The sequence below is a fragment of the Fundulus heteroclitus genome, chromosome 20 (assembly GCF_011125445.2).
Source record: "Fundulus heteroclitus isolate FHET01 chromosome 20, MU-UCD_Fhet_4.1, whole genome shotgun sequence".
Lineage (NCBI taxonomy): Eukaryota > Metazoa > Chordata > Actinopteri > Cyprinodontiformes > Fundulidae > Fundulus > Fundulus heteroclitus.
Window position 1 is genome coordinate 2,331,524 of NC_046380.1, and position 24,018 is coordinate 2,355,541.

At 44.1% G+C, this 24,018-nt stretch overlaps 3 protein-coding genes across 4 annotated transcripts in view; all 3 read right to left on the reverse strand.

The window, feature by feature from the left end:
* LOC118567221 (nuclear factor 7, brain-like) overlaps positions 1-24,018 on the reverse strand; it is a 511,141-nt gene that overhangs the window by 230,677 nt on the left and 256,446 nt on the right. The gene's annotated exons all lie outside the window — the stretch shown is intronic.
* LOC105915801 (nuclear factor 7, brain) lies at positions 1,772-3,958 on the reverse strand. Of its 2 annotated transcripts, none has more exons than XM_012850030.3 (2): positions 3,887-3,958; positions 1,772-3,790 (listed from the first exon to the last, which is right to left on the reverse strand). In XM_012850030.3, exon 2 carries the CDS (start codon positions 3,771-3,773, stop codon positions 2,394-2,396), a length of 1,380 nt encoding a protein of 459 aa, XP_012705484.2. In that variant the 5' UTR covers positions 3,774-3,790; positions 3,887-3,958; the 3' UTR covers positions 1,772-2,393. The 2 variants fall into 2 exon arrangements, with proteins under 2 accessions (XP_012705484.2, XP_036007693.1); XM_036151800.1 differs by having other exon boundaries at positions 1,772-3,780; positions 3,887-3,919.
* On the reverse strand, positions 21,678-23,063 carry LOC118567223 (nuclear factor 7, brain-like). Its single transcript, XM_036151796.1, has one exon. It carries the CDS (start codon positions 23,061-23,063, stop codon positions 21,678-21,680), a length of 1,386 nt encoding a protein of 461 aa, XP_036007689.1.

The window sequence follows — 24,018 nt, forward strand, 5'->3', positions numbered from 1 at the left end:
CCATCTTTAGTTATATAGCATCTAAAACAGACACAGAGAAGTAAGGGCTATACAGCAAAAGGCAAACTATAAAATGAGAAAATGCAGAAACATCCATTTTTCCCCCAACATTATATTTATTGGGTTTTCAAAAAAATAATTTCCAGTAGTTTACAAAAAGCAAACATGCTCTAAGGGAACATCAAGGGCAACAAAATTATTGTCCAGCCTTCAACTTGTAATTTCCAAGCCCATCAGGCATTTATGAAGTATCTTAGAACAGCACTTAAATGGAAGTACAGAGTGTATGAGAAAAGAGAGAAAAAAAATACAAAAAAGATAAACACAAGGGGAAACCCCAAGACAACAACCATAACAACAAAGGTTTCTCTATTTTATCAAGAGTTAGCCCAAATTATTCCACTTTTGTACATTCAATTCAATTTTATTTATATAGCGCCAATTCATGAAACATGTCATCTCAAGGCACTTTACAAAGTCAAATTCAATCATATTATACAGATTGGTCAAAAATTTCCTATATAAGGAAACCAGTTGATTGCTTCAAAGTCCCGACAAGCAGCATTCACTCCTGGGGAACCGTAGAGCTACAGGGAGAGTCGTCTGCATTGTTGATGGCTTTACAGCAATCCCTCATACTGAGCAAGCATGAAGCGACAGTGGAAAGAAAAACTCCCCATTAACGGGAAGGAAAACCTCCAGCAGAACCAGAACCAGGCTCAGAATGAATGGTCATATGCCTCGACCGACTGGGGTTACAGAAGACAGAGCGGAGACACAGAAACCACAGAAGCTCACATTGACCCAGTAATCTGTTCTACATTAGATGGTAATAGCGGGTGATCTATCTTCCCTGGATGATGTCACAGCTAACAGAACGTCAGACCAGGTGTACCTTCTATGAAGAAAAAAAAGAGAGAGCAAAAAGTTAAAAGCTGAAATGACAACAGTCATTTCAATGCAATGCAAAACTGGAGAACAGTAGAGCTCAATAGAGAGAGTGAAATAGACCCTGATGTCCTCCAGCAGCCTAAGCCTATAGCAGCATAACTATAGAGGTAGCTCAGGGTAACATGAGCCACTCTGACTAGAAGCTTTGTCACAAAGGAAAGTTTTAAGATTAGTCTTAAAAGTAGACAGGGTGTCTGCCTCATGGGCATATATGGCTGAAAAAATACAAACTTGAATGTATAATTTACACGGATTAGGAAAGTCCAGTATCCAAAAATACTGTGGAGGATCACTAGTAACTTCACACCATCCACCTTATCCACCCCTCTCTTCCCACCCCTTAGATTCACAATCTTTGAATATTCTGTAAATGGACCCCAAACAGTGAGAGTTTCCCCTTTATAAGTATCAAAATTCAGAAAGAAAATATGTGTATTTAAAAAAGATTTTCAGACGACCAGAGATGGAGTCAGCATGTTCTCTCTGTGCATGCAAGGGTTTTCTCCAGGTACTCCAGCTTCCTCCCACAGTCACTTCATGCAGAAAGAGTGCAGGCAGGGATTCAAACCCAGGACCTTCTTGCTGCAACAGTGCTAACCATTGCTGTACCTTGCAGCCCCAGTTTAAGAAGTTAATAAATGTGTTGCAGGTTGGCTCAGGAGCGTCAGGAGGCAGCAGAGCGTCTTCTTCATAAATCTTCAGCTGAAGGAGAGAAACAGAACCTTCTGGACTCACTGAGCAAAGCAGGAGTGGAAAACTTCACCATGAAGGCTGCGGTGCCGGGATCAGAAGTACCAGGAAAGAAGGTTTGCTTTTCAGCTTCTTCCTGTTCTTCATTTGAAATTAAATCTGCTGAGTTGTTCCTGAACTAAACCTGTAAACCTCCCTGAGGCGCTCTCTGGCTGCTGCATTGATCTGATTATAGTTTAGTGAGAGCTACAGTTTAGGGGACTTTAATGTCTCTGAACTGCATGGATGAGGTCGTCCCCGGGGGCTGGATGACACGGGTCTGGGATGTTAACTACCTGACCTGTCAGTCAGTAGTAGAGTTCAGGAACGGCACTGGTGATACTCGGTTCTTGTTTCGGGGCACAGACTCCTACGCAATCACGTCTATATATGAGAAAAGTAGAAGAATAATCACCGTTTACACCAGATTGAGTTTTTTTCCCCCATCATTTTGAGAAGTGTTGCATTACTGTAGGAAGCTAAATGTGATTCTATTTCTTTGTACATATTTACTCCAGAAAAGCTCAAACTCATGAATAAAACTACAGGTTTGATGCTCTTTGGGTTAAATAAAACTGAATGAAGTTATATTTCAGTGGATTTGGGGCAGTTTGAGTACTTTGTGGTTCCTCCAGGTTCCTGTTTAAAATCACTGAGTTTCAATCAGATCATCAAGGTTTCATCTGGACTTTGTGTTCTTCATGCTGAGAACATCAGAGCTGCTGTTTGCTCACTGAGATCTTCATCGGTAGGATTTTTACTTTATCCAGAGTGTAGAAGTATGGAAACATCTTGTCAGTGAAGGTGTGTGTGAAGGTGTGTATGTTAGTGTCCAGATCAGAGAAGGACAGCTTTCCTCTGTCCCAGTCCAGATTCACTCTGATCCTCTGGAGCTTCTTCTGAACTGAGAGAAACATGAGAGGAGCTGTAGGAGACACTGCATAGTATTTACCTTTTAACAACCCTATAACCATCAGTCCAGACTCTATGTCTCTCTTCCTCTGGACAGACTCTTCTATCACACCAAGCGCCCAGAATTTACTGTCTCCAACATCAACATCCCAGCTGTGGTTCCCTGAGTTGAAGCCCTCAGAACTCAGGACAGAATATCCTGACCCAAACCTCTCTGGATTATCAGGAAGCTGCTGTTCCTCTCCTAAAGTAAAACTGATCAGATCTTCAGACAGGATGAGTTCTGAACCAGCAGTGTTTGGGTCCAGGATGAGAGGAGTGTAGGAGACCATGTTCTCCATGTTGCTCCAGATGTTGAAGGCCAGGTTGCCCAGATGTTTGGCCTGGTCTATCAGAGCTCCTGAGGGCAGCTGTGGATCCTCCAGCAGGGGGCAGCGCTGGACTCTTTCCACTGCAGCCTTGTAGTTGTGCAGGAATGAGACGTCTTCAGCTCTCAGCTCCTCCTCTGTGGCTCTGACTGTGTCTGAAAGAGCTGCTATCTCTCTGCTCAGAGCCTCCATCTTCTCCTTCATCATCCCACTCTTCTGCTCCTCTTCCTCCCTCAGTGCAGCCAGCCTGGCCTCCTCTTCCTCTGCTAGAAACTGATGAAGCTTCTTAAACTGCTCCTTAATCAGCCTCTCTGTGTGTCGGGCCTGGACCTTCATGTGTTCTGCTGTCTGATCAAACTCCTCTAGAACTTTCTTCCTGAGCTCCAGGTTCTTCTTTAAAGGTTCCAGAGTTTCCTGAAGGTTCTTCTTGTGTTGCTGAGCAGCTTCATCGATGGGTCTGAATCTGTGCTTGGTGTGTTTTTTTGAATCTCTGCAGACGAGACACACTGGCTGCTGATGGTCCAGACAGAAGAGTTTGAGTTTCTCAGAGTGCAGACTGCAGAGATCCTCTGAAGCTCTCTGGTCTCTCTGCTGTAGGAAGGTCTCACACAGGTTCTTCAGAGCCAGGTTACAGGGTGGATTAGCCGTTAAAGAGATTTTCCTACAAACTGGACACTCTTGTGCTGCTTTCTCTCTCCACCAGTTCTTCAGACACTCCTTACAGAAGCTGTGGCTACATGACAGAAGAACCGGATCCTGAAAGACGTCCTGACAGACCGGACAGCAGAGATCCTCCTCTGATCTGGAAGCCATTTAGTCTCTGAGTGAAGCTGCAAACACAGAAGGTCCAGTCAGTCATGGTTCTCCTCCCTCCTCTACTAACGTCCCTCAAAGTGACTCTGAGTGATGTTCTGGGTCCAACTCACCTTCAGGGTTGGAGGTTTCCTCTTTTCTCTCCTGGACTCAGAGGAAGCTGCTGGTTTGGTCTCTATGACAGGAATGAAAACTGGTTCCAGGCTGTTTCAGGTGTTTTCGGTGAGAGGCGGAGCTTAAACCTGTTAGGTCTGCTATTTTTTGGCGGACACATTGTTTCTTACAAAGGTTTCATTTTCATGCTGCTTGCAGCTGAACAGGTTCTCCTTCATTTTCAGACATCAGATAAAAATAACCTTCTTGGTTTTTTATTTTAAGGTTTTTGTCCAAGTGACAGCAGATATTTTCTTTTTATGAATCCTAAAAACTAAACCAGCCTGAGACTACTGAAGCATTTTTTTTAAGAAACTGAAATCTTCTTGCAAATGTAGACAATAGTGACATAGAATGGGAAGAAGCCCCCATAGCTCCTACAGATCTGCATAAGTAAGCAAACCCCCAGAGGAGTGACGGGTGTTCAACCCTAGGAAGGGGCCATCACCCCCAGAGGAAACTCACCAATTGAACTGCAGCAATGAAAATATGATAAGAACATTTAAATGCAGCAATTTCAAGATGTGGAAGAACAATAGATTCCAAAGATCTATCAGTCGAGAATGAAATGTAAGAAGTAACCATCAATGTGCAATGTGTTACAACCTGAAAGGAGCTAGGCCTGGAGGAACCCACAGAACCTTTGGTCTCTACGTGGGTCCAGGAGTCTCTCAGTCAACCAATCAGAGAGAAGAATGATTAGGTGGCCTCAAGTTTTCAGAACAGTGGAGTGGCAGGAGTTTGATGTTATTATTTTTCTTTAAGAAACACACGTTCTTAAATTTCATATGTCACGTAGCAGATAAGGAGGGACAGTACAGTAGAGTCACTTGGATTACCATCACAGGGACTTAGAAGAGGATATATGGGGGTCTGGGGGTCTGGGGGCCTAGGGTCCCTGGGGCGCGCCGACCTCGGGTGGGGGCCCTGGTGGGGCCCCAAGGGGTTCCAGTTCCGGGGGGTGTGCCGCTTGGGGTCTGGGCCGGCGCGCACCCGGGTGTCTGCCCCTGCACGGGGCCTCTGGTGCGCTGGGGTGCTTCGGGGCCTGTTGAGCTGGTAAGGAGGCATGGACATTAACATCTCAGGGCAGATGGATGTTCTGGTGGGCTTGTGTCCGGCTCCCTGTCCCGGTCCTGGTGCGTGTAGTCTCCCGGTGCGGATTTCGCCTGGGGGGTGGGGTTTCGGATGGCTTATGCGAGCTGGCTTGCCAGGGTCCCCCTCTTATTTATTTATTTATTTTGGGGGGGGGGGGTAAAGCCTGTAGGCTTGGTGGGTGGGCTGGGGGGGGGGGGGGGGGGTGGAGGTGTTGGTCCTGGTGGGTGGTTGGCTGGCGGGCCCTGCGGCCTCTCCCTGGCCCCCGGGCTATGGTGGTGCCGCTGGCGGGGCCCCTTTCTCCGGGTGGGGCTTTCGGGGAGCGGGGGTCCCTATTGGAGTCAGTAGGGGAGCTGGCTCCCTCGGATGGCTCCCCAGTCCTTTGCTCCCCATCCCCGGACTCCTCCCTCCGCCTGCTCCATCACGCCGCTACACATGTAGGTCCTTGGGGAGGGGGGCGTTATTGGAGGTTACCACTTTCTGATGACGTCCCTCTCTCCAATTATATCATGCATTTTAGACACTTTCACTCCAAACATTTTCACAACGCACATTCATGTAAGCCATGAATGTGCGTTGAAAACTTCTGGGGGCTATGAATAAGCCATGAATGTGGGGTGAAAACCTCTGGGGGGGGGGGGCTTATGTTGTGTGAGCCTCGCCTCGGACGGCTCCCTTCACCCCCTCTCGCATTTAGACATTGAGGGTTCTGGGTAGTTGCTTGGAGGGGGGCGCTGGCACCAGCTTCCTTCTGGAGGGGGGGTGGGCTGTGCCGTGCACCCTCTTCGGCGCTCCCAGTTTTAAACACACTTGAGAACAACATGCAACAACACAACATCTGAGCGGGCTTAGGGAGGATCGGGGTCTTTTGCACACCCCCGCTCTCCGATCGCGGCACGGAGTCTAGGGCCTGGAGGAGGAGCGGGCCACTGGGTCCGGGGTCTTGGTGGGGGGCTGCCGTGGGTAGACGCCTCTGCTCTCCCCAGAAAGGGGTGGCTAGGGTAAGGTGGGGGAGGGAGGGGGCTTATTAGGTATTTAGGGGGTGAGGGGGTTCTGGTTGGGTGGCCCTTACGGGTCATGTTGGCCCCCCCTCTTTGGGGGGCCTGGTCTGGTCTGGGGGGCATCTGGTCCGGGGGGCGTCTGGTCCGGGGGCGTGGCCGGGGGTAGGCCGCAGGCAGTCGTATAGTCGAATTGTGGTGACCCCCCCACTTTGGATTTTTGGATGTGAGTGTTATGCGGGAATGTCCTTTTTTTTTCTTTTTTTTTTGTAAGTCTGTGTGAGGTGAGTGGGGCACTAGGGAGGGATGGTGTGAATGAGTGTGTTTTTTTTTTTTTTTGCCAGGTTCGGGTCCGGTCCACTCCCTCTCCCAAGAACATCTCAAGTCTCCGCTAGGTGAGGAGCCCATCCACCCACGTCCTGCCCTCCTCTGCTGCGTTGGCAGGCGCCTTGGCCCTCTGGCGCATTGACGGTCCTCGGGTTTGGGGCGGGTTCCCGGGTGGGTGCTGGCCCATTCCCGGCGGCGGCTTTGCGGGGCCTGGCCGCCCCCCGGGGGGCCCTCAGGGCCCATGGCCGGGACCACTTCAGCGCGGCTGGGTGCCGACGGAGACCACAGGCTCGTCCCCGCGGCTCCTGGGGGCGTCAGCATAGCGGTGGCTGGGGGATTTACTCGGGGTCGTCTCTCCTCTTTCCTTGGGGGGAGGGGGGGGGTTGCAGATTTCCTGTGTTGGCCCCTCTTGGGTGCCCTGCTTTGGGGGCCTCTTCGGGAGTCTGGGGTTATGGGTCCCCTGACCCCTGCCTCAGTGCTCGGGGAAGGTGGGCCTTTGGTTCTCCACAACCACTATCAAGCTATTTCCTTCTGAATAATTTTCACCTAAACTAGTGCACTCTCACAAACTCCCTCAGGTGCTGGGTCCCAGGTATTAAATGTTCACTTATATACAGAAAGCCCGTAATTTATTTATTTATTTATTTTCTTTCAAGTTTTTTTCATATATCACTTTACACATATCAGCTTAAATAATAATACATATTATTTAGCAATGGCATCAAGGTGTTACTCGATTGTATCTGTTGCTTTATGTCTGTTGGTTGTGCTGTTCTTTTTGCATCTCTCTTTCCAGGTGATGGAGCAGACGGAGGACGTTTTATCATTCTCTCCCTTTTATCTCTTCTTTCTTTCACCTCTTCTCTTTCTTTTTTTCTCTTCTTGTTCTTCCTTTACTCTCCTACTTTCCCATTGTAGTGTCCATATAATTTGAAATTATCCCTGCTGGAATCATAATAAAGCTATTTACATGCATAAATCAAGTGGAGCACTATGGCGAAAGCTGTTTGCTCCACTTGTGAAAGCAAAATCTGTCGAGCTCTATCTGGCATTGAGACATCAATTCTTATATTAAAAAAAAAGAAGAGGATATATTAAGGTAGAAATGTTACTTAGTGGTGCTTTAATATCAGAGGAAGCACCAGGAGTCTGAATCTGTGGAGGTGACTGGAATGTCTTCTTGAATCCTCTGTTTTCTGGTTTCAGGACTGGGTGGTCAGTAAATTTGGTTGGGTCCTTCCTGTGCTGCAGCTCAGGTGTCAGAAAGGCATCAAAGCTCGAACAGTGAAGTACGACCCGTCAGAATATAGCCACAACATCCGCAAGCTGGACCTAACAAGTCCAGATGAGACCAAGACCCAGCTCACCTGGGAGGTCGAGGGAGGGGACGATGACATCAGTAAGAAGAGGAGGGGTGAGTTCCCCCCATATGAGCCGATCAAAGCCAAGAAGAGGCGGACAGATGCAATCGACTCCCGTAATGTTTTCATCAGAAGCAGGTAACCTTTTATAATTTTCCTACCCATGAGAAAGAATTGATAAATGATTTTATATGTTTCTGTGGTGCCTTTTATTGCTGTGTATCAATCAGATTGTGATTGCTGACAGTAAACTCTTGCAGAACGCTCTGGGGTCACAGACTCCAGGATTTCCCAACACCCTCTACTGAGGATTTGAGTCTCCAAACATTCAATCTTCTAAGCATCTAAGTTTCCATCTTTAGGTGAACTGAGGCCAGTTTCAGTTGCTTTTCAAGATTAATAAAACCAGATACTGGTCTAAGACCTTTTAAAGGCCTTTCTAGATTTAGATGTTTCACATTTTACAAAGTTTTTACTGGACAATTTGTCTGTGCTGGACCTTTTCTGAATTTTAGTCGTTCAGATTATTTGTTCAGCTTGTTGTTTAAAAAGCAAACCATGTGCTCACCTGTTGAGATGAACAGATATCAGTTTTAGGTGTAGCTGTCCATCTGCATTCTAGCCTTATCCTACAATCACAAGCCGATTGTTGACAAGAGGAACCAGTTAAGGTTGTTGCAGGAAATGTTCCTACAAGCAGAACCCTTGAACCAGAAGTTTCTGTTCAGAAGAGTTGGAGGAGGAGAAAGAGGCTGTGAGGTCCTTCCTCAGACTGTTGCCCTGCAGGCCCACTTCCAGATGACTGTCAAATCTGGCCTCAGTTTCCATGTCTGCTCTGGTCCGGGATTCCCATGTTCTACTTTGGATCTTTCAGATTTTCTAAAACTTTCTTTATGGAGGTTCTTGTCAAGCTTTGATCAAACTGATTAGTCCTTCATTTCAGCATCCCAAGCTCTTCCAAATTACCTGCAATCTGTCATGTTTTATACATGCAGCTCATTATGAAATGTAGAAAGAAATGGAGCTGGTGGTTACCTGGAGTATCGACAAATTCTGAAAACATCGGCAGCTGTTTGTCTGACCTGGAACAGAGCGCTACTGAACTGCCTAATAACGTTCCATCACTGTTAATGACTCTGGCTGTGAGAGCAATCTGCCAAAGTTCTCAGACCTACACTAAAACACACACATGGACACACATCGCCTTAGCTGTGCTTTTCCTCTACTCTGCTTGCCTCCTATTTTACCTTTAGTGTCAGAAAGTTCAGATCAGAAACCTTAAGCTGTAGCTTTTATTAAATTTTATTAATGTGAATAGAAACAATTAAGCTTTGAATTTTATTGGTAAAGCTCGTTCCAGTAAAATTAAAGAAGTCTAGTCAAAGATTTACTTAGCTTAGAGTAATGTTTTTCTTTTGGTTATATATGAATAGAAACAATTAAGCTTTAAATGTTAGTGATGAAGCTCCTTCCAGTGAAACAATGAAACAAAAGAAGTTATTTTAGTTGTAGCTTTAGAAAATTGGACAAAATTACTTTTATAAATTTATATTTTTCTTGTTGTATGTACTATTTCCCTCTGCATTGTTTTTCTTCTCTTGTACAGCACTTTGAATCGTCTTGTTACTGAAAAGTGCTATATAAATAAACTTGCCTTACCTTACTTAGAAGAGTCCACTATCTCAGCATCAGTTCCCTGGATGTCCACCTGTTTGAGTGAGGTGGGTCTGCACCACCAGCTCATTTGTTTTCCCTGTATTTAACCTGAGGTGGTTCTGCTGGCACCAGTCCACAAAACTCAGGATCCGCTTTCTGTCTTCTGAGTCGTTGGCCCCATAGCAATCTGATCTCAGATGTAGCTTCATAATAACGACCACATCTCTCCCACTGAACGCTGAATTAAATGACTGGATAATTTCAGAACAAAATAACCGTAACTTGCCTCTGAGATTTCTCGCTGCTAAGCTAGCTGCTACGTTACAAGACACTTCATGTTGATAAAAGCACTTCATGTCCTTTCATTGGTTGAGGAGTCCATGAAATCAGTCCAGGGGCCACAGATAGCTCTCACACCGGACTCTGTACACCTCTAGCCTATAGAGACTCTTCTCTCTGGATTCTCCCAACACAGTAAAATGTTCTTGGAGAAAACTAAAATAATAGCTTAATATGTAAAGGACAGAGTAACTGAATCATGTGGAGCAGATTTATGATCAATGTTTGCTTCATTTTCTTCTTCTGTGAGATCCAAGCTGAACCAGAACTCTGACAGAAACACTGACGTCCATCCGCTCACCAACGGTTTTGACCTGCTAACCAATCACAGAGCAGTTCCAAGGAAGGGAAGGCGCTTTTCAGGCAGCAACATCAACTCAGACGAGGAAATCCATAGGGTGATGGGGCGCCCAGCATAGCTCCCATGATGCACTGCAGCAGGAGGTAGAGGACGATAACCTGGAGATGGTGGAACTCGACTACTTGGTGAAATCAGGACCCAAAGGTAACAGAAATGTTCTAAACCAGGATGTTTAATGTGCAGAACATCAATAAATCATCCAGATTATCAGGAGGAATCTAAAGGAGCAGCTCTGATCTCTGATTACTGAGAAAGCTCTACGTGAAGAACCCTCATCCATCACCAGCTGATAGAACCACATGGGATCAGTTTGGAGAACCTTTGTCCAGCTCTACATACAAAGTTGTATTTACAAACTGAGCAGAGAAGAAGCCTGATCCCCTCAGAAGAGGAGTCAGCTTCTCTGGGATATGAGACATCTGGGATGGACCATTATGGATTAGCTGGATCAGATGTTCTCCAGATGTTTGTTGGAAAAGGAGCATCCAGCCTGTTGTCATCAACCAGTCCCCACAGCCAGGCTCTCTGGTAGGAGGTTAAATCATAGTATGGGCTTGGATCAGTACCCTTGGTACAAGGCTTAGTAATGCAGAAAAGTCCCGCAGAGCTTTTAGAGGGATGTCCGCTGCCTTGAACGATGCATCTTTTCAAGGAAAACTATGTTCTCCAGAGGATCCTACATTGACCCACCTGAAGTCCAAACCTGTCCTCAGCAGATAAAGTTGAGAAGTCGACCCTATCTGTTTGGAAAGGTTAGATGCCGCCGACGGCGATAGTCTTAAAGCATGCGGCAGTGCTTACCACTCAAGGAGAGTAAACCGTCAGGGAGGTGGCATTGAGTGGGCTTTTATTTTGTTTTTTGGGGGGGTTTAGTGGGTTTTGTGGGGTTTGGTGGCCGTCGGGTTTTGCCCGGTGGCAGGTCGGCGTCTTTAACGCCATGGTGGTGGGTGGTGGTTCTGGCGTCTTCTCCATGCTGACACGGAGGAACGGCATCAAGGTGGGTGCCGGGTCTCCGTGCAGCGTGGAGGACGTTTGTTTAGCGGTGGGTGAGATGATTGGTCATGGTTCCATCAAGTCCACGTCTCCGTTCATACGTTGTTTGTTGAGCGGGTTGAGCAGGCGAACCTGTTGGTGGAGTCGGGCATCTCGATGGACGGCTCGTTCCTGCAGGTGTCGCCGCTCATGCAGCCCGCTACCAGAGTGATTTTATCAAATGTCCCTCCGTTCATTACTGACGAGTTACTGGTTAAAGAGCTGTCTCGTCACGAAAAGGTGGTTTCCCCCGTTAAAAAGATTCTGTCGAGATGTAAATCACCTTTGGATAATTCTCCGGGTGAGACGACTTTGACTACGTCTTGTTCGCCACCTCATCCAGCATGAAGTGCTTCGGCTGTGGACATTTGATAAAATCGTGCCCAAACAGAGCCGGGTTGGCTCCGCGGGGCTCCGTGGAGCAGCAGCCTGCTGCTGCCGCTGAGAAGGTGGGTGTGTCCGACGAGGCTGGAGCTCCTGCCGCGGTGGAGGAGTCTGATGCTGCGGGGAACTCTAGCGTAGCCACGGAGGAAGCCGTGGCATCGGGTCCGGTTGCAGGAGACCAGCAGGGGAGTTTAGTGGGGGAAAGTATTGTGGATAAAACATCTGATCCACAAAGGAGTGATTGTGTGGTGAGTGAGGGCAGCACGGTGGTGTGTGGTGGTGGAGAAACTTGGGTGACTGGTGAGGAGGGGGAGAATCAGGGTGAGATGGAGCAGGATGGTGTGTGTGGAGAGCAGGGAGGGAAAGGTAAGGTGGTGGCTGATGGAGGGGAGGTGAGTGTGGAGGAGCCTGTGGTGGCTCCTGTGGAGGAGAAAGGCGAGGGGGAGCAGGTGATGGAGCAGGAGGCTCCTATGAATTTAAAAAGGCCAAGTAAAAGAAAAAATGTGGTGGCTGCTGTTCAGACCAGTAAGCAGGTCAGCAGGCTGACCACAGAGATAAAGGAGGTGTCTCTGTCCCAGGGTAGCTGTGCAGAGGCACGTTATCCTGTTGAATCTTTTAATAGTTTTCTTCAGGAAACAGAAGGATTAAGAGGAATAAAAGTTAAAAAATATTTTCCCGATTTAAAAATATTTTATTCCTCTGCAAGGTATTCTATCAGAAGAAAAGAAGAGTCTGGGTTTTCTGATCAGGAGGTTTTTAGACTAAAGAAAATTATGGGAAAAGTGAGAAAACAATTTTGAATATAATGATGTGCACTAGCTTCTTATTATTTTTATTGTGTGCATTTTATTGGGATGTTGTTTTTAGCCTTTTACCCAACATGGATCATTTTAAAATAGCTTCTTTAAATGTTAATGGAGCTAGAGAGGCTGTAAAACGCACCATGATTTATGAAATAGCAAAACAGAAAAGAATCAGTGTTTTATTTTTACAAGAGACGCACAGTGATCTTAACAATGAAGCAGACTGGCGCAAGGAATGGAAGGGAGAAGCTTTTTTTAGCCACGGCACCTCCCAGAGTTCTGGGGTGGGCCTCCTCTTTTCCTCAGCTTTTACCCCAAACTCTTTTAATGTAGAAAGTATCGTCCAGGGAAGGTGTTTTTAGTAAAAGCTCAGTTTGACCATTTTAACGTGGTTTTTATCAATATGTATGCTCCTAACGTCAGTGCAGAGAGGAAGCACGGAGGAGGATGCACACAGGCTCCAGGCAGTACACATGGTCCCACAGTAAAGAAAACTGCATCTCTTTAGCTCGTATTGATCGTTTTTATTGTTTTAAACATCATTTTAATGTGTTTAAAACATGTCAGATTTTACCGTTAGCTTTTACAGACCACTTTAGGAAATGTTTTTATTACAAACACTTTACCTAATAGCGCCTACTGGCATTTTAATCTTGCTTTAACGTATGATCGTAGTTTTAGAGAAGCTCTTTGTTATTTTTGGACTGTTTTTAGACAAAGGCTGATTTTACTGGTCTAAGGCAGTGGTGGGACCATGGAAAGTTCAAATAAAACAACTTTGTCAGCAGCACACTCTTAATGTCACTCATAACGTCACCAGATCTATCAGAGATCTGGAGATGAACATAGTTTTAGCCAAACTGCTGGAGTCTAAAGTCCAAGGTGTGTTGGTCAGGTCTCGGGTTCAGAACATCACAGAGATGTATGCTCCCTCTAGCTTTTTCTTCAGCTTGGAGAGGAAACGCGGGCCGAGGAAGGTGATCCATTCTCTAATATCTGACACAGGGCAGCATGTGAGTGAACCAGGCCAGATTATGAGGAGGGCTGTAGAGTTTTATTCCTCTCTGTTTGAGGAGTAAAACTGGGGGAAAAAGTGAAGCCCTGGCAGTGGGCGAATGGCGTGAAGGGCTCCCAGTTCTCCCTCAAGGACCTTTATGGGAAAAAGATGGTTTTAAATATCTCGGTCTGTTTTTAGGCAATGAAAACATTGAGAAAAAGAACTGGGAAAACATGGAACAGAAAATAGAATGTAAACTGGAAAAGTGGAGATGGCTACACTCCCACATGTCGTATAGGGGAAGAGTTTTGGTTTTAAATAACCTTGTTGCATCACAGCTGTGGCACAAACTTTCCTGTTTAGACCCACCATCTGGTTTGTTGGCCAACATACAAGCCAAAAGATGTCTAAAACCAAAAAAATCCTAACAAGCATTGTTAAAATTTCATTACTAACTCCATTACTAACTATTCTATCAATATTTAGTGCAATGGTGTTCCTTACCTCGAACAGGTAATGATCCAATTATGATGATTCACTCGTTTTTAAAAAAAAAATGCATGTTCAACCTTTTTTTAATGTTTCACCACTTTATTACTTTTGAAAGACCAACATATAAAACACAATCGTTTTACACAACACTGAAACTTAACATTTAAAGCCAACTTTTTTTGGAACGGATTTCATTGGGTGCCACAGTCTGTGTTGTTTTTACCCAGAGAAGAAGGGGGGGGGGGGGCAGGACCTTGTCCACCTGGCCGGGAGAACAGCGGCTTTTAGGTTACGCTTTGTTCAGAAATACCTGGCAGGGTCCCCTGACTTAGTGTGGAGGGACGTGGCCAGCTGTATTTTAAGACGTGTAAATAACCTGGGGCTGGATGCGGCTCTGTTTTTAACAGATTTAAATCTCTTAAAGTTAAGGGGATTGCCGAGGTTTTATCAGGATGTTTTTAAATCATGTTTCCTGTTCAAATTAAAGCCATCCCAAACGACTAACTCTCTGCACTGGCTTTTACAGGAGCCTTTAATCTGTGGGTGCAGGCTGGACGTGTGTGACGGCGCTGGACCAGGGCTGTTGGAGGCGCTGCGCCAATCAAAGACAACAACCGTGAAACAGCTGGTGGAGACTGCAGGACCGTCCCTCTCCAACGTCGAGGCCGTGGGTTCCATGATGGGGGTACGGTCTGCCAGGCTGGTGCAGCATTTCCTGAACCTCCTGAGGGGAAAGCTGTACGCCAAGGAGAGGAGCCTCCTCTGTGACTACTGTGAGGGACAGAGCCAACCAGACCCGACGGACTCCTTTCCTGGCCTGATCCTGGATCCTGACTTCCAGGAGCAAAGTGGACCTCTGCTCTCCAGTCTGGACCCACAGAAGATGGTTTTATTCACTATGGACCAGAAAACTGTTTATGGAGTCTGCTCAAAAGTAATAAATCGAAGAAACCTCGAGAACCGCGCAGTTTGTGTATGGATGGATGAAATTGCTGGTAGAGCACCCCAGTGGAGGACTTTATATAAGCCTCCAATTAAAAAAAGTACCGGTGATCTCCAATGGAGGATTTTACATGGTGCCATCGCCACAAACTCGTTTTTATCCGTTATTAATCGGGGTGTTTTAAACGAGTGTCCTTTCTGCAGTCTGTCTGAAAACATTTTTCGTGTTTTTATGGACTGTAACAGACTAAAGACCATTTTTAGCCTTTTAACAAATGTTTTTAGTCTTTTTGGCACTGTTTTTACAACTTCTTTATTTATTGGAGGAGTGTGTCAAAATAAAAGTAATAAGTGAGGCAAAGATGGCTATTTATTTGTGTCGTAGAGACAGACTGCAGGGGGACCTCTCCTTAACGCTGTGGCTCTGTGGCAGTGCAACGTTAAAGCCAGGATTAGGCTGGAGTTTCACTTCCACAGAGCCATGCAGAACATGGAGGATTTTATGCAGTTGTGGGGTGTCTGAAAGAGGAGAACTTCAATTTAACAAGCTCCTTATTTAAGTATTTTATGTAAATGACACTTGGTTTTAACTAAATTGTTTAACTGTTTGAACTTTTTTGTTAATAAAGTTTTGTTAAAAGTCAAAAAGTCTTCTTCTTCTTCTCCTCCTCTGATGACCACAGACTGAAAGGTGGGAGCTTTTAGAAGAAACAATCTTTTGGGCTAGTTAGTGACTCTTTGTGGTTCTGGTTCTGGTTTTTTGAGCTCTGGAGACCAAACTCAACCCTTCCCTTCTTGTTCTGTTAATGGATTCCTGTAGTTTATATGGTGTTTGACCCCAGCTCTCTGTTTGGTCCTTCAGAGGGGCCCAGGTTGTTCTGTCAGATGTCCCAGCTGGAAGAGCAGAGGGGGCAGTGGGAGGAGAGGAGGAGCACACTCAGACAGGTTTATATCAGTTCACATCAGCTCCACCAGGGATTATTTGAACTCAGTGTAGTTCCTACAGCAGACTGAAGATGCTGCATTTAAAGCCGACTTTGTTGCCCTCTAGTGGCAGTGTAAATATCTACACTGTCTGGTTGGAGCTGCAGCTCCTCAAATCAAAAAAGCTGCAGAAAGATCTCCACCAATATCTGCACATGTTGGATCTGAGATGATAAAAAGCAGGAACCTGTAAACACTGAAGAGGAGCTCAGCTTGTTTTCCTCTAACATCTCTGAATTTCTGCTGAGAGACTCTTATTCACAGAACGTTTCAGCTGGATGTTCCTCAGCTCTGATGGTTCCTCTGCAGATAACAGAACATATTCCTGTCAGATGAGGCAGACTAAAGAAATTAACTGATCTAATCTGTTTCCTCAGGAGTACCGCAAGAAGCATAAAGATGCCAGGAGGAAGCTGAAGACCTCTCATAAGAGCTGAGGATTATGGGAAGTGAAGTCTGTGTGTTCCAGTGGACTCTCAACACGGAGATGATTTCTTCTCCTGTGATGTTCTGCTCCAACAGGAGTGAATTTAGCTCTGAAGAGTTGGGATTTTTTTAGTAGCTGCTGAGCTCTGGTCTGCAGCCAATCAGCTACAGATGAACTAAACTAGACTAAAACACAACTAAAGTGATAAAGTATTTCAGACTAAAACACAGAAATAATAAAACAATAAAACATGATGTTGTTACACTTTTTTAATTGTTCAACCTTAACTAAAGTAATAAACCTCAAAGTTTAATTATTATTGATTCCTTTTTTTCTGGCTGCAGTTGAAATAAGTATAAAAAAGTGTTTAATTTAGGGTTTATGTTTTCATGAGACATTATAAATGACTTCCTTTCAGCCAATTCATTACAGATCGAATGGTGTTGAAAATAGATTTGACTGTTTGGGCATACCTTATTTATATTTTATGCAGCAGACAGTGTCCACATTAGCTTCTGTACCAAACTCATTCTTTCTGATGTCTTCAAAGTCCAATAAAGACAATAAAATGCATAATGCCTTTGTCTGAAACAAGTAAAGACCAACAGGTAGTTTTGAAATCAGAGTTGTCAGTAGTGCTTTTCTCCACCACCAGATCGTACATAGAATTTGTTATCATTAAACTGCACATTCACAAAGTACATCTGATAAAAATTTGTTGAATGGCTCCAAGTTAAAAACAGAAGACAAAAGAGAAACATAAGTATAACTATTTGTCAGGAAAGCAGTTATGTGTACGCAGGAGCTAGTCTACATAAAATTCATCTCGTGTGAATTTTATGTATTTGAAAGGTTTTAATCTGATTAAATACAGTATAAAAATGGCACATGGTGTACGTTTTGATATTTTCTATTAACAATTACAAGAACAATCAATGTGCTGGCAAGCATAAATTACTGAGTAAAAACCTTATCAGTTAATATAAAATATTTTTTTTCATTTTACTTCCTGCTTTCCTTTTTCTTCTCCATATAATATCAGAGATATGTAGAAGGTATGCATTTAATCTCAGCATTACATTTTTCAAATTAATTTCTCATCCATGCAACAAATGCAATTTCACTGTATTAATCTCCTTTATAGAACATTTTCAAAAGCTTGTAGGTATTTCAGGTAAATAACAAAGAATTAAAATTGAGCTGAATCACCAACAAGCTTTTAAAAATGTTCCATCTACTTAATTTGTTTATTTATATGTGTCATGATTTGTCTTGGATGAACCAGAACACAGCACACACACACACACACACACACACACACACACACACACACACAGAGCTGGTTTCCAGAGTTTATTGAAACAGCAAGAAGTGAATGATGAAAGCCAGAGTCATTTACCAGACGGAGGTTGCAGGGATACAGGAACTGGCAGACGGGAACAGACAGGAACAGGACCAGGAAACAAGCAGAAAGAGGACAGGCATGATGTTCAGAGGACTGGAGATGAACCGGTAACCATGGACAAACTGAGGTGAGTTCTTATAGAGGCGTGAGCAGGTGGAATGAGTCCAAGGTTTGTTGCAGCCTGACAGGTGTTCCCAATCAGGGCTGTACTGGGGAAGGAGCAAGAAATGTTCAGAATGCAGCCTTCAGGCTGCATCATGACAATATGACCCAGACATTTTTCTATTAAATTGATAAATCCAAGGACCCTGTGCTCCATAAACACAGCTAGTTATTGTATTTTTATATCCCATGTATTTATATTTTATAAATAGAAATACCACTAAAGCATAAACAGAATTGTCATGTTACCAACTTCTTCTCATTAACAATTAATTAAGTTAGCTTGATCAAGAGAAAGTGTCTTAAGTAAAGGTTTAATAACAGCTACTTTAAAAGCCTGTGGTACATATCCATTTACTAAGGATAGATTAATGATGTCTAAAATTGGGCCACCTCCTTAAATAACTTGGTTGGGATTGGGTCCAATAAACAAGTAGATGAAGCTAAAATTGTAGATAACTCAAAAAGCTCTACTGCTGCTAAACAGTTCAAACAATGATCAGGTTCTAAAGATTCCTCCAACGCTGCCTCACTTACTGAGGACGAGGTAATAATTTTTGGCAGGATGCCAAATATTTTATTTTTAATGGAATCTTATTTATGAAGAATCCCATAAAGTAATTACTGCTAAGAGCTAAGGGAATTGGTGCATCAACGGAGTTGTGAGTCTGAGTAAGTTTGGCAACTGTACTGAAGAGAAATCTAGGATTATTTTTATTCTTCTCAATTAATGATGAAAAATATGCTGCTTTATAGCAAGCTTTATAGTACTGCCTTTGTTGGGCAGGACTATAAAGCTTGCTACTCCATGCTATTTCAGACATTTTGAATTGAGAAAGCTTTCTGGATAGGAAGTGAAACGTCTTCTAACATCAGAAAAAAGTCCAGTTGTTTTGTTTTTAACTTTATGGGAATTTGTAGAGTGCCATTTTCTCTCCAATTTCCTAACATTGTGCTTCAAGGAACTCAACTCTGAATTAAACCAGGGAGCCAGATCCTTGTGAATATTCACCTTCTTTTTCAAGGGAGCTTCATTGTCTAATGCAAAATGCAACGAGGAAGTGATACCATTAACAAAAGTGTCTATTTGTGAATGGGAAGAAACCACATTGCTGCCATCTGCAGGGCATTTCTGGGATACAGACAATATTAAAACTCTTACAAGTTTGATACAGCATTATCTGATAAAGATCTACTACAATGAAACCCTCTTTTGGGGTGGAGAACTCAGTTAAATTGAACTCAAAGGGTATTAAAAATGGTCAGATAAGACAGGGTTGTGAGGAAATACTGTTAATTCTTCACAATCAGTGCCATATGTCAGCACAAAGTCTAAAGTATGAAGCCAAGAGTGCGTCGGTTTATGCACATTTTGAACAAAACCAATTAAATTTAGGATAGTTTTAAAGGCTACACTAAGGTTATCACATTTTGTGTCAACATGAATGTTAAAATCCCCGACTATAATAACCTTGTCAGTGTTTAACACCAAATCAGATAAGAAGTCTGACAACTGATACAAAAACTGAGTGTAAGGGCCTGGTGAACGATACAAAACATCAAAGAGAAGAGGTCTTATATCTTTGCAATTTGGATGAAGGAAACTGAGGGTTAAATGTTCAAAAGAACTGTAGTTAATAAATTAATTGGTCTGGGATTAATTAATAAATCAGACTGAAAGATGGTTGCTACTACTCCTCCTCTTCCCATAGATCTGGGAATAAAAAATTTATTAGATTTTTATGATTTGTTCCTTTTAGATCAGTTTTTGATCTGTTACGTTTTGGCCGTGGGAAAGACACCGTCTCAATAGGATAATGGGTGGGTAACAGTACAGAAGCTGCAGAGAGGTGTGTTAAACTACGGCTCTTCTTCCTGGTCTGGACCCTGGGTTATCAGCATTTAGGAGAACTAATAAATCCGGCCAGATTCCTAGAAAGAAGAGCTGCACCATTCAAAGTGGGATGAATGCCGTCTCTACGGATCAGACCAGGTTTTCCCCAGAAAGTTCACCAGTTATCAATGTAGCCCACATCGTCTTCAGGACACCACCTAGACAACCAGTGGTTGAATGATGACATGCGGCTAAACATGTCGTCACTGGTCAGATCAGGCAGGGGACCAGAGAAAATTATGGAGTCTGACATTGTTTTAGCAAACTTACACACCGAAGCAACAATAACTTTAGTGACCTCCGATAGGCGTAAACGGGTGTCATTACCACCAGTGTGAATAACAATCTTACTGTATTTACGCTTATCCTTAGCCAGCAGTTTCAGGTAGGATTTGATGTCGTCCGTTCTGGCCCCTGGCAGGCATTTAACCATGGTCCCTGGTGTCTCTAGTGCCACGTTTCTGACTATGGCGCCACCAATTACCAGAGTCGGCATCTCAGCGGGTGTGTTACATGAAGCTAATCACTGCTGTACCTTGCAGCCCCAGTTTAATAACTTAATAAATGTGTTGCAGGTTGGCTAAGGAGCGTCAGAAAGCAGCAGAGCGTCTTCTTCATAAATCTTCAGCTGAAAGAAAAAAACAGAACCTTCTGGACTCATTGAGCGAAGCAGGAGTGGAAAGCTTCACCACGATCAGAAGTACCAGGAAGGAAGGTTAGCTTTTCAGCTTTCTCCTGTTCTTCTTTGTTTGAAATTAAATCTGCTGAGTTGTTCCTGAACTATACATGTAAAACCTCTCTGAGGCTCTCTCTGTCTGCTAGTGTACATTGATCTGATTATAGCTTAATGCTGATCGTTTCATGTAGTGAATATGCCTCCAATACTTCGGTCCCTCCTCACACACAATGTGGAGTCCTTTAAATCTTCAAGACGAGTCTGGATGTTGAATGAAAAATAAGATCGAACACACGCACACGGGGGCCTGCTGTTATTTAATTCCATACACAACCATTTTAATTAAATAATTATAATTATTATGATAATTTAGCAGAATCATGAGTTAAGCAGGATTGTAGCAACATGAGTACTGTAGCTGCCATCGAAGTCAGAATAAATAGATAAATAAATTATAGATTAACAAATATTAGGTTAAAAATATAGAGTTCATAAATACATACATTTCTAGTAAAATAGTTTAATATTAAAGGCTTAATTTCATGTATTTCATGTATATTGTTTGTTTTGATATGGGGGATCCTGTCTTAATTAAGGGGGGAACCAAAGTTTGCTGCCGCGGGTTAATGGGGTGTTACTTTTGAGAGTTGTTACCTGTTGATTAGTTATTTTTTGGACCAAGCTAGCAGGCAGACACCTCGCTGATTCCTCTGCCTAAGACTGTGCAATGATTAAAGAAGATTGGATAAAGTGCACGGTGCATTGAAGGACCGAAGATTTCAAATGTATTCTCAAGGGAAAGCGGCCAATGAGGTACATTTATGTTTTTGTTACTGTTATCTTTGTTTGACCAAGAAGATGAAGATAAGTACAGCGATACCTCTGATTATATTTAGAAATCATCTCTTCTTTAATGTCTCTGAACAGCATGAATGAGCTCGTCCCAGGGAGCTGGAATGACGGTTCAGGGATGTTAACTACCTGGCCTGTCAGTCAGCTCTCTCTGAAAATCTCCAGTTGCAGAGACCGTAGCGGACAAGGAAACGGGACTGGCGATGCACGGTTCTTGTTTCGTAGCACAGACCCATATGCATTCATATCTACATACGACCAAAACAGGAATAGTCACAGTTTACATCAGATTGAGTTTTTTGTTCCATCATTTTTGAGACATGTTACGTTATTGTAGGAAGCTAAATGGGATTCTGTTTCTTTGTACGGATTTAATCCATAAAAGCTCAAACTCATGAAATCTTCAGGTTCGATGCTCCTTTGGTTAAATAAAACTGACTGAAGTTATATTTCAGTGGATTTGGTTTATGTACTTTGTGGTTCCTTCAGGTTCTTGTCTAAAATCAATGAGTTTTAATTGGGTCAACAAGGTTATATTTGGACTTCTGGTTTTTCATGCTCAGAACATCAGAGCTGCTGTTTGATCACTGACATCTTCATCGGTAGGATTTTTACTTTATCCACAGTGTTGAAGTATGGAAACATCTTGTCAGTGAAGGTGTGTATGAAGGTGTGTATGTGTGTGTTAGTGTCCAGATCAGAGAAGGACAGCTTTCCTCTGTCCCAGTCCAGATTCACTCTGATCCTCTGGAGATTCTTCTGGACTGAGAGATCCATGGGAGGAGATGGCGGAGACTCTGCTTTGTAGTTACCTTCATAGAACCATATAACCAGCAATCCAGAATCAATGTCTTCCTTCCTCTGGACAGACTCTGCTATCACACCAAGTATCCATACTTCACTGTCTCCAACATCAACATCCCAGCTGTGGTTCCCTGAGTTAAAGCCCTCAGAGCTCAGGAGAGAATATCCTGACCGAAACCTCTCTGGATTATCAGGAAGCTGCTGTTCCTCTCCTAAAGTCCCACTGGTCAGATCTTCAGACAGGATGAGTCTTTGATCAGCAGTGTTTGGGTCCAGGATGAGAGGAGTGTAGGAGACCATGTTCTCCATGTTGCTCCAGATGTTGAAGGCCAGGTTGCCCAGATGTTTGGCCTGGTCTATCAGAGCTCCTGAGGGCAGCTGTGGATCCTCCAGCAGGGGGCAGCGCTGGACTCTTTCCACTGCAGCCTTGTAGTTGTGCAAGAATGAGATGTCTTCAGCTCTCAGCTCCTCCTCTGTGGCTCTGACTGTGTCTGAAAGAGCTGCTATCTCTCTGCTCAGAGCCTCCATCTTCTCCTTCATCATCCCACTCTTCTGCTCCTCTTCCTCCCTCAGTGCAGCCAGCCTGGCCTCCTCTTCATCTGCTAGAAACTGATGAAGCTTCTTAAACTGCTCCTTAATCAGCCTCTCTGTGTGTCGGGCCTGGACCTTCATGTGTTCTGCTGTCTGATCAAACTCCTCTAGAACTTTCTTCCTGAGCTCCAGGTTCTTCTTTAAAGGTTCCAGAGTTTCCTGAAGGTTCTTCTTGCGTTGCTGAGCAGCTTCATAGATGGGTCTGAATCTGTGGTTGGTGTGTTTCTCTGAATCTCTGCAGACGAGACAAACTGGCTGCTGATGGTCCAGACAGAAGAGTTTGAGTTTCTCAGAGTGCAGACTGCAGAGATCCTCTGAAGCTCTCTGGTCTCTCTGCTGTAGGAAGGTCTCACACAGGTTCTTCAGAACCAGGTTACAGGGTGGATTAGCCCTCGAAGATCTTCTCTTACAAACTGGACACTCTTGTGCTGCTTTCTCTCTCCACCAGTTCTTCAGACACTCCTTACAGAAGCTGTGGCTACATGACAGAATAACCGGATCCTGAAAGATGTCCTTGCAGACCGGACAGCAGAGATCCTCCTCTGATCTGGAAGCCATTTAGTCTCTGAGAGAAGCTGGAAACACAGAAGGTCCAGTCAGTCATGGTTCCCCTCCCTTCTCTACTAACGTCCCTCAAAGTGACTCTGATTGATGTTCTGGGGTCCAACTCACCTTCGGGGTTGGAGGTTTCCTCTTTTCTCTCCTGGACTCAGAGGAAGCTGCTAGTTTGGTCTCTATGACAGGAATGAAAAACTGGTTCCAGGCTATTTCAGGTGTTTTAGGTGAGAGGCTGAGCTTAAACCTGTTAGGCCTGTTGCTCTCTGGCTGAGATATTGTTTCTTACATAGGTTTCATTTTCACTCTGCTTGCAGCTGAACAGGTTCTCCTTCATTTTCAGACATCAGATAAAAACAAACTTCTTGGTAACTAGTTTTAAGGTTTTTGTCCAAGTGACAGCAGATATTTTCTGTTTATGAATCCTAAAAACTAAATCTGCCTGAGAATACTGAAGGAAAAGGATTTTGTTAAAAAGAAATTGAATAAAATATTCAAATGTAGATAGTAGTGACAAAGAATGGGAAGAAGCTCCCATAGCTCCTACAGATCTGCATAAGGAATCAAACCCCCAGTGGAGTGATGGGTGTTCAACCCTAGGAAGGGGCAATCACCCCCAGAGGAAACTCTCCAATTGAGCTGCAGCAATGAAAATATAATAAGAACATTTAAATGCAGCAGTTTCAAAGCCATGGATGTGGAAGATGTGGAGAACAATAGAGGTCCAAATATCCATCAGTTGAGGTTTGCGGTAAGGCGTATTGTGTTACTTCCTGTTATTACGGTGTGAATTGCGGTCTGTTGCTCCAGACTCTCTCAGAATTTCTTTGCTGTAACTCCTCGTGTTTCACACGGTTTGCTTGTCTTGGCGTGGTAAGCGGGCGCTAGCCTAGCTTTAGCCAAGCCTGGCTTCTACCCCTACTCTTCCATCCGCTTCTCCTTCTCTGTCTAAGTCTCC